Here is an 11,526-nt window from a genome sequence, read left to right on the forward strand (position 1 = left end):
AATTTTCAGCATCTTCACGTGAATACCCTACACTACAGAAATGCAAAATACCCAAATTCAGTGTGGGGTTTATAATAAGTGCATATGGATGCAACAAACATGAACTATTTGTAATAATTCCATTTAAACGGAAACACATTTCGCACAAAATAAAGTTATATATCAATAAGAAGCGACGCCAAAGGTTTGAATTTCGTATCTTACTATAAGTCTTTAATTGTTTTCATAATAATATTTGGCATTTAAACAAATTCATAACAAAATTTGTAAACTACTTCATGATGAAAATATTTCAAACTATAAGTAAAACCCAATATTTGTTACAAATAAATGTTCTTAAATTTATTTTGAAATAACATTTTAGTTTATTTTCTTGTCATTTTGAATACATTTCGTGTACATTGTATCATGTACGAACTTAGTCTTTTCAGTCAAAGTTTGTTTCTTGAAGTGATAAAAATGTGGTACACGCTGTTTTATATATCAAAATCATTAAATTTCCTTATTATTTAATATGTCTATGCAAAATGCAATGAAATCATTATTTAAAACATTCCCTATTTGTATTCAGTATTTGAGGTGGAAAATTGAAACATGAGAAGGCACACCAAAAGGTTTTCATGCCAAACAAAATGCGGGAAAAGGAGGGGGGTTGAAAACAAAAAAAAAATTTCTTGGCGTTTGAAGAGTGAAAAAAAAAGTTGACATGCCACAAAAAATAATAAAAAATAGATAAAATTAAATTCATTTGAAAATATATAAATAATAAATAAAAGAACTGGTCAAACTTGAAAAAAAAAACTTTTTTGTACTCCCATATTCCTAATAAAAATGGGAATAATAACGTGGGCCTTATCTATCGAACTGCAACAAAAGTGGGGAGTGGTTTTGGAATGAAATTGTCTATACTTAATTAACATCAAAAGATAATTCTTAGAAAAATAACTTGTGGGGGAAGGGAGATGAGCTTCGCCAAGGGTTATTCGTTTCCTTTAAGGAGGAATACATCTTGTATAAACTTTTCTTGATAAAAAATGATATATTAATAAATAACTGATGAGAAAAGGGGAAAAGATGAAACGTAATTACCACAGCTAAAAATTTTTAAGCCAATTTTAAAGATCTTTCATTCCATTCTTTTCCGACAAGGAAAAGTGTTGAGACAATTGGAGGGGGACCGTCCTTACAATTAGCATTTTAATACTGTGGTAAAGATGGTCAGAAGGGGTTTGGGGTGGGGGATCAGCCTAAATAGACCGCTCATGCAGCAAAGGATGAGAATGTGTATTTTTAAATCTTATATTACCTGTTTTCTCATACATAAAATTATTAATTTTTGCTTTTTCTGTTTTTACAGAAAGGATACCTTATTCAATGGAACCAAATATAGTGGACTATACACGGATAATACCCGATTTAAAGTATTTTCTCCAACCTGTCAAACATCCAATTTATGTTGGTTCAGTGTTAATTTAGCGTGTTTCCATTTTGGTGTGTTAATCATATTCATTATCATTCTACGCAATCACTGTATTAATGTATTATCAATATTGATTGCAAACATTTCATAATTAAAACAAATATCTGTGCTTATGCAGGCAAATACATCGGCTGTCCTTTCATCCAGATTCTTATTCTATGAAATAACATTTCTCGTCAATGTCTTACAAATTTTGGATTGCATCGTAGATAGCCCCTTCCGTCCCTTCTGGGGGAATAGTTGTACTACTAATAGTCATATAACCTTCTGTATCTGTCATACAGTATTTAGTGGCATGATCATTGCTGAAATATCAAAATGGGTATAGATAATTATTACAACATACATACACGTATACACATACATATGACTGAAAAATGATACATGTAACATGAATACGTACGTATACCAAACCTTTTCTGTAGATGATTCCAATTTCTTGGGGTGAGAACTGTAAAAATTAATTGACACATAAATATAGAGTATATTGCGATAAAATATAAGTCGCTAGTACCATGGTGCAAGTGACCAAACATATATTCTATTTTAAAGATTTTGGCCTTTTGGTTTCAAGAATTTAACACAATGTTTAATCATTCAAAATCAATCATTATTTTAGAAATGTTTCTACTGGTTGAAAATTTTAGAACAATATTTTGGATCTTAAATTGACAAGAAATATTTCATTCTCAAAGATAAGCATAATAGTTTGCAAGCAGAATAATAGAAATCTTTTTTTTTTTTAAAGTTACTCATTTTGTCCATTTCGAGTACCAACGACCGGCAGCTTGCGAAGTTTCTTTAATTTGTATGCAAATCCCATTGAGACAGCCAGTGATCCTACTGTTACAATAATTAGTACGACTATAACAACCACAGCCAGCTCATTAGCTTCACATTTTGTACTTATGTCTCAGATCTACACATATCTCCAAAGCCCCACATGGATTTGAATTACATTGTAAAACAGACCATTGTTTTGGAACTACTAAAATTGTAATGTCCCACGAATGCGTCGAATTCAAGGAATTTGATACAGAACACGTGTATGTTCCAGACTGAGCTTCCTGAAGATTTTGCAGAATAAGAAATTTTCCAGTTGAACGCTTTTCCTCAATAGTGTTGGAATAAAAAGATTGAAAGGTCCACTTGTAATCATCTTCAGTTGGTATAGGATTTCCATCTGCTAAACATGTCAAGTTCAACCTTGAAGTGGAAACTGGATAAAAATTCAACTCAGGAACTTTAGTTATGTTGAGAATCTTGGCTTCATCTAAAAAAATGAAAATTAGAATTTTGTATCTGGCCTGGTATACCATAGTAAAAAATGAAAAAAGAACATTTTCAATTATGCCTAAAAGTTTTTGGTTTTAATGTTCATGTACTTTGACCTCTTTTTTTCTGATTCGATAAACCCGGCAGTCAAAAATGCACAATCATCACGTTCAGCATACTTCAGAAAAGGTGAAACCTACTTTATTTCAGTGTTATTCAATTGTTTTTATCTATACTTCATTTCCATGAAATTTTCATTATAGTCATTAGCGTAAGTGGACCCTTTGGGTATGTGGATACATTTTAAAATAATGCTTAAAATGTTAAAGCAAATAAGAGTTATAAACCCGCTCGGCTCTCAATGTAAAGGAGGAAGCTAAAGTGTTAACATCAGAGATAGGGAAAATTCAAGGTCAACGACTTCGATTGGAAAAAAGGAGAAAACCGTGCCTTGGTCAGCAAATAAACTGCACAGCGCCATTTTCTTAGTATTGTTATAAATACTGCAGAGATTAACCATTGTTAAAATGAAACATGTTCGCCTTTAAGCAGAAGAACTTGTTTTCAATCTATAAAATGAAGCGTCGGTTTTAAGTCTAGAGTGTTAACATTGATGTATTTTTGCAGATTAAATTATTTTTTATCGCATCATTCTTGTAAACAATATTTAATCTTCACATAAAAATGGCTACCCTTTGCAAAATCTGTAAAGAAATCTGTAATGAAAGCAAGTGTATTGATAATAAAATATTCAAGTTCAATTTATGAAATGAGTTCATATTTAAAATAAATAGACACTAGTTTTCCAAATGTTATATCAATTTACACATAATTATGTTTTGTTGTTCAAGAGGCAGGAAGAATTGTAGGCTTTCTTTTTACATCTCCCTTTAGAAACGTCACGTGATACTGAAAAAAATACGCTGTTTCCTTCATAGATTTGTTACAAATTTCAAGATTTATATTAAAAAAACATATTATTTAATGAATGGCGACATACTCTTTGAAATTAATTATTTGCAAACATAAATATTTATTTGGTTAGAATAATTGGTCAGATTAATTTAAAAGATGTCAAAATATCAATTATGGAAACTAACCCCAGTTTTGGGGGGAAGTCGACAGTGTAAAAACCGTGACAGTGTTATTTGTTTGTTTGTTTTTTGTTTAACGTCCCTCTCGAGAATTTTTCACTCATATGGAGACATCACCACTTGCCGGTGGAGGGCTGCAAATTTCAGACCAATCCTCGGCACTCAGGAACATTAAGCAGTGAGGGATCTTTTTCGCTTCAGCACCTACTGCGACACGGGACCTCGATTTATACGGTTTCATCCGAAGGACCGGTCTCCACGTCCCGCAGTGGGATTCGAACCTGCGACCTAAGGATTAAACTCCTTACTCCGCAACTCTATAGCAAACGCTCTAACCACTTCTCCACGCGGGCGACTGACAGTGTTGTTTAAAAAGCAGTCTCAGGTTTAATCTATAGATATTCAATTTGAATTCTATCAGTATAATTCTTAGTTTTAAGTATAAAATTTTAAAATGAAATTTTAATCATGAAAACAATACATAAATTGGTTTTCTGTAACATAAATTTAAATTAATACCAAAATTTAAAAAAAAAAAAAGAAGTAAGGGTATATCTCTTTCTGTAAACATTTTCTTGATCTGGCATAGAGATTTAGGTTTTTTATGCAACTAAAATAATTTTTTGAATTTAAGAAACGGAAAACACTGTAGTATGACCAGAAAGAAAAAAGATTGTGTGCTAAAACAAAAAAATGGGACAGGAAATCTTTAAGTAAAGCTGTTCAGTTTGTTAAAACGGGAAAAATAACAATGTTTAAAGCTTCTAAGGTATTTGGAATTCCAAGAACAACCTGTCCAGGAGACTTTAAACGATGGATTTGGAGTCTCCAGCATCAAAACCAACGATTCTGTCTAAAGAGGAAGAAAACTCTTTTGTTAATCACATTTTAAAGATGGAAGGACACGGGTTTGGTTTGACAATATCAGATGTAAGCTTGCATACTCAATTACTGCGCACTCTGGAAGAAAAAAAAATCAAATTTAATGCAGATAAGAAAATGGCAGGTTATGACTAGTAGTAGGGATTTCGAGACCGGCACCCATCCTTATCTCTCCGTAAGCCTGAAGGTCTTAGTGCTGCTCCTGGTACTATGCTAAATCTAAATGTAATTTCAGACCATTTTACCAAGGTAGGGGATCTTATAGATAGACGTAATATAAAGTCAAAGCCCAAGCAAATATTTCATGCAGATGATGTTGCGAGACCCATGTTTTGCCACCAATGGCGATTTTCAAAGGAAAACGACTCAGTCAAGCTTAATGAGCAGTGCCCCAAAGAAGCACTGCATGCAGTAAAAGCTCATTTATTGTAGGAGAACTGTTTGGAATATGCTTTGAAAAGATTTTCTTGACCAACCTCTCACCTCAGAGACCAATGTTGCTGATAGAATATGGCCATGCCTCTCATGTTACACTTCATCTTTTGGAAGCAGCGAAGACCAATGATGTTGATATATTCTTGTTCCGCCTCACACAACGGATTGGACACAGCAAGTGGACAGAAGTGTTTTCGGGGCCTTACAGAAGGCATTCTACAAGCATTGCGAATCATTTTTGAAATTAAATCCTGGCAGACAAATATCCAGATATGACTTCTGCGGAATTTTTTCTCATGCATATAATAAGAAAATGAACATGGTACATGTAAATATCTTTGGTTTTAGAGTTACAGGCATTTTTCCCTTCAACCCTCTGGCTATTCCTGGAGAGGCATTTGGGCCATCAAGAACTTCTGTCTTAGCTTCGGTTACCACCACTACCGATAAGGGGGAAGTCGTATCAGCTGAGAACATTACAGTATTGATCAGCCAACCAAGGTTCCACAGAGCTCCTCATTAGTCTCAGAAGAAATTACAGAAGTATTTCAACTTCCAACAGTTGTCAAAGAACCTGCTCAAAGAAAAACTATGAAAGTGATTGGTGCAAGGTATGTAACAGAGAATGAATTCATCAATAAAATCAGGGAAAAAAGAGAAAAAAGACCAGAAGGAAAAAGAAATCGGAAACAAGAGCTTGAAGAAAAGAAACAAAAGAAAGAGATGGACAAAATTGAAGAAACATCTTGACCCTATAAATAAGTCAAAGAAGACTAAATCAACGTCAAAAGCCATTGCAAAGGAAAATGTCCCTTCTCACACTGTCAGCTGTGCAGTACAGGATGCTGATAATTGCTGCTCCTACTGCAGGGGATACTTTTATGATGACGATGAGGGCTGGATTAAGTGTAATAGATGTGATGACTGGTACCACGAATCTTGCACTGTAAAGTATGGTCCCCATTTAGAATATTTTGTATGTGAGAAGCACAGATAATTTTTTTATTTGGTGTTCCACTCCTCTTGTGTGTTGGAGAATGTGTTGTATCTTGTGTAAAATGCTTTATAAATTGGATGTTTTGAGTCATTGAATTATATAAATAAATTTTTTGCCGTTAAATTTAGAAAAAATACATACATTTCAGTATTTTTCATAAATGAAAATGGGTAAAGATGACAAACAGTAATGATCTCATAAAATTGATTGATTTCAATTTAAAAGAAAAATAAATTCATAAATTTGAACTTTTTTGTCAATAATTAAATATAAGAATGTGTAATTGAATATTCAAAGACAATTTGTACTGTTATATCATAATTTTCAACACAGACCATTTACCCAAAATCTATGGGTTAGTGAACACTTTTTAAAATTTAACTTCTAAGCCTATATTTTTCAAACCATTTGAATTAAGTTGAGAAATATTTTACACTACAAAGAGATAAGAGTGAACTATCAGTTTAGTATACTGCAAGAAAGATTAGTTCAGATTAGAAGTTTTCAGACTCCAATCAAACCCTTAATGTGTCCACTTACCCCAAGTACTCTGTACCCCTAATGATACAATAGTAATCTTTGTAGATTTTAATTATAATAATAAAAATAGATTATATACTAGTTTCCTTTGGGCACCAAATGTGATTTACTTTTTTAACCATTTTTTTTCTTTCTCATTTTTTTTAGACAATTGCCAAAGATATAGTGAAACTTACGGTTATGCTTGAACGTCACATATTAATTTTCAATATTCATTGAAAATTTTCAAAAAGATTAATACTAACAAAAAGAAGATGGGTGAACAAGGCGTGCAGAATGCCTATAGCTTCAGATATTAAAAAAATCACATTCAAGTTGTGAATTAAGTGTTTAAAGTGCTGCCCAATCCTATTCACTCTTACATCTGTGAATAACATATTGTTTAAATTAAATTAAGTGTTTAAAGTAAAGTTCTCATTATTGAAATTTAAGAAATTATGATCCACAAAACTTTTTTCTGGGGAAAAAGGATCTCGAGAAAAATATTCTTTTATTAAAAGAGAAAAATGGTATTCATGGCATTTGAACCCCTAACAATAAAAATCAAATTGCTTTGAGACTAACACGCTAACTACTACGCTACACAGCTCCTGATGAATAGTGGCATTTAAATCATATTTGTGATATGACCCTTGACCTAATGGACTTCAAGTATTTCTCGGAAAGATGCGAATGCTTTGTCATAAAAGTATACGTTTAAGGTATAGTGGGTCTTTGCTCCATGTTTTTGTAAAAGAAAAAAAATGTATATCTCTGTGCAAACTTTTAGGATTAACTTTCAAAAAATGGAGCGAAGACTCACTCATATCGAAAAATTTTGCTAAAGTCACAGGCACTTGGGGTATTATTAGAAAGTTTTATATTTTTGTATTGTGGTAAGTTGTATTTATCCACCATTGGGAAGGTTTTAGAGATAAATTTAACGAAAATTCATTTGGTAACAGATCTTGATTAAAGTTAAATAACATTAAAACTTTGAACGTTGATCATTTTACTTCGAAAGATGTAAGATCCTTTATGATTAGTATTTAGAAATCAAGATCGAAATACATCTATTTATCTTATTAATAAAATCTTTAGTACAAAATTATAAACAATGTTTTCGATTTTGGATGGTAATGTTTAGCTATATCAATTTGTCAAGCATCTTCTTTTTATAGCATCTGACTTAAATATCTCCATCCATTTCCAAGTAATGGAGAAACCACAGTCTGATCGGGAGGAAATGTTCCGGAATTGCGTCAAAAATTGGCTTGTATTCTTGATCTGTTAAATTATTCTTTATAAGTATACAATGCTTTTTATGAGAGATACTTCGTTTTTCACAACGAAAATACACTAAATACGGTATGCTGATATTTATTCGATAAAACCTTAGTGTATAAAGGTCCCGCGTTACTATAATTAAGTAGATAATTCCTTTGAAAATATTTAACATTTTGCAAATTGCAAGTTTTAAAAGAGGAATTAATATTGAGAAGGGGGAGGCTTGAATGTAGCAGCGGTCAATATAAATATATATCAAAACACTGAATTCATCAAGAAAATAAAAATTCTTAATTTAAACCTCATGAAGTATTCCATTTGTTTTTTTTAAGCTGAAATGATTTTGTTTCACCCTTTAGGCAGAGAAAGAGGCCCTGTTTGGCGACGTTTCATATTAAAGAAGCATGGAATTCTGACAATTTGAAATGCAGAATTTGTTATTTTATTTTTTTTTCTTTTAATCAAAAGCATATTTTGATATATGTATTTAGGCTGATCAAATGATGAACAGAAGATTTTCTTTTTACTTGTGATGGTTCTATTTTGATTTAATTTTCTTTTTGTTTTTTTTTTAAATCGTGTTTAATAGTTTTTTTTTCATTCCTTTCCATGTTTATCAACATCAGCCTTCGATTGAAAGTAGTAGAACATAGATGTAGCGTTAAACTTACAAAGAACGTTTATTTTCATTGTATCTCTTAACAATTCTGTGTCTTTCGGACCTTCATCTTTACTTATGTTGTTATGCGAGGTGCACCGAAAGAAAGCGCCATTATCTTCTTTTGTAACCGTGTGTGTTATATTAAAACTGATAACAAATTCACAGTTTCCGGTTTCATTGGGTATTTGATCAGATTCTTTTATAAGAGTAAAATCATTGTTAGTACGGAATCTCCACCATTTCACAATACCGGGTGGTTTTCCTACATCAGCGACACAGGCCAAGCCCAGGTCCTCGTTTTCTTGTAATTCAGTTGTCTGTATCAGTGGAATGTCCAGGGGTCGTTTTGATGACTCTGCAGAAAAGCAATGAATAATTAAGAGTATACAATTCTTCAATTGACGTTCTGCAAGTTTAAACAATCAAAGTTAAAAAAAAAATATTGTGTATCTTAATATAATGAAAAAATGATAGCTGCTTAGAAAAACCAATATTATATATATATATATATATATATATATATATATATATATATATATATATATATATATATATATATAAATGCATTTAAAGCTTTACTTTGTAGTGAAATTAATAATCCTTCGGAAACTGGGTCTTGTGGGCCTTCTTGATTGTATCCTATGCTGCATTCGTATGATGGCTCCTCATCCTCACATACCACTTCATTGATAATAATCAAAGCATGTTTGGAATTTTCGGTTGGTTTGATGAGCTCCGATCTGTTTCGAAGATACATTCCAGCTGAATAATAGATAGGATCTGGACCCCATGGTTTAGCAAAACCAACTAAATTGCCACCATCTTTTATTCTCCAAGTGATGGCATGACCATCGTTAATTTTTCCTTCTTTCTCTATGTATGTGCAGTTTAGAATCAGTGTTGCATTTTTATCTTCTATATCGGCAATAGTTTTACTTCCGTCCACGCTAACTTTGAATCCAAAGCTTGCTTTGAAAAAAAATTAATTATCTTCTATTTCTTAATTAATTTTAGTAGAAGCCTGTTGGCAATGGTTGCTCTTTAAATTAAATTTTAAAAAAATCTAATTCAAAAAAGAATATGTGGTTCTTGAACTTGAAATGTGAGTTTAAGCATTCATTAAATTAATGAAACAAAAAAAATATATATGTGAAATGGAGGAGAGGAGGATCCCCTTCAATTGTAGTCTTATTTCAATAATTTTTGAATATGTGCTCCTTCTTGAATGTATACTTTGCTGCATTCGTATGATGGCTGTTCATCTTCACCTTGCACTTTATTAATGATAAACAGAGCATGTTTGGAATTTTCGGTTGGTTTTATGGGTTCTGATCTGTTTTGAAGATACTCTTCATTTGCATTAGAAACCGAATCTGGACCCCCTGGTTTTGCAAAAACAGCTTAATTATCACCATGTTTTTTTTTCTCCAAGTGATGGCATGCTTCTTCTATGTATTAGCTTTAAAATTTTATCATGCATTATGGATTCTTTTCATTCGGTAGACTCCCTTTAGTCAATGGTTGCTTTCAATTGATTACAAATAAGAATGTCAATGTATAAACTGGACGGAATTTGATACTCTCTAAAATCTGCTTCTACACGATTTTATCTGATTTGATCATAAGGTCTTACCATGTCACCAGCAACATTCTAAGCTGTTTAGTATGTAAGTAAGTATGGAATTGTTTATTACAGTGACATTGTACACAGATGGCATTAAAGATGCAATATATATGAAATTTAACAACCTGCATCCACTCCGTTGGATCTATTAGTCACTTTATATAATTTGTGAATTTCTGAATCCGTGTGAATATTTTATGTTTACCTATGGACGATGAAAAATAACATTTCTGATATATAGACAGACAGACGACGGACAAAATGTGATCAGAAAAGCTTACTAGAGTCTTAGGCTCAGGTGGGCTAAAAAGAAGAAAATAAAGAATACCTTCTATTAGCTTGGAAATACTGAATATAATCAATATTACATCCATTTTAACATTAAAGATGTCCCACTCTGAATATATCTTCATCAAACCTTGACATACATCCAGGACTGATTATGCTTTCATACCTGTCCATCAAGTCATAAACGTATATTTCTCATGAAGAATTGCAGGTTAATTTAAGAAGTCTGTGGTATATATGACGTTGAAGACTATGAAACAATCGGATTTTAGGTCACTTTCTACTTACTTTAATTCTTTTAGCGCCATCTAATCGATTAAATCCCAAAATAAAGAGGGTTAATAGTAGTTATAAAAATATTTATTATAGAGCAAACTACATGTATGTTTAAACATTGTCTTAACTTCGGAGATATATAGTACAGATGACAAATTTATTATACATCATCTTTTTAGAATTACTTTTTGTCAACAATGAATAAATAAAAAATAAATAAATTCATTAATCAATCAATCAATCAAGAATAGACATACATCTATTAAAATAAATACCTAAATAAAGTAACTGGCAATTGAAGAAGAAAGGTAATAAATTTGAGATTTATCCCCCCCCCCCCAAAAAAAAAAAAAATTTAAAAATTAATTAATCAATTAATAATAATAAGAAAACTCAGTCATGACAAGGAGAAACATAATAAAGTATTTAATTCTTTTAATGTTTTAGCGAACAGTATATCAGTAGATAAAATGTTGTAAAACGAATGGGTATACTCAGTTAATAAAAATATTATTTAGTTATATCTTCTTCTTTTTTTTTCGAAAAAAAAAAACCCATCAAATTATAACCGCATTATAGCGACCATCTGCAAGTACATGTATAATTGAAAGATGACATGAAAAATGCAATTAAAAAATAAGTTGAATAGTTATGCGTACTTTCCTATTTTAAATCTCTGAACACTGGCGACACTGCACTCTGTGCTTC

General features: G+C 31.6%; 1 protein-coding gene across 1 annotated transcript; it reads right to left on the reverse strand.

The window, feature by feature from the left end:
* Positions 1–2,373: 2,373 nt before the first annotated feature.
* LOC133175704 (cell adhesion molecule 3-like) lies at positions 2,374–10,850 on the reverse strand. Its single transcript, XM_061310814.1, has 5 exons — positions 10,831–10,850; positions 10,583–10,602; positions 9,210–9,599; positions 8,641–8,985; positions 2,374–2,753 (listed from the first exon to the last, which is right to left on the reverse strand). Exons 1-5 carry the CDS (start codon positions 10,848–10,850, stop codon positions 2,374–2,376), a joined length of 1,155 nt encoding a protein of 384 aa, XP_061166798.1.
* Positions 10,851–11,526: the final 676 nt, after the last annotated feature.

The sequence above is a fragment of the Saccostrea echinata genome, unplaced genomic scaffold (genome assembly GCF_033153115.1).
Source record: "Saccostrea echinata isolate AGI-Se365-2 ecotype Australia unplaced genomic scaffold, CSIRO_AGI_Sech_v1 ptg000064l, whole genome shotgun sequence".
Classification (NCBI taxonomy): domain Eukaryota; kingdom Metazoa; phylum Mollusca; class Bivalvia; order Ostreida; family Ostreidae; genus Saccostrea; species Saccostrea echinata.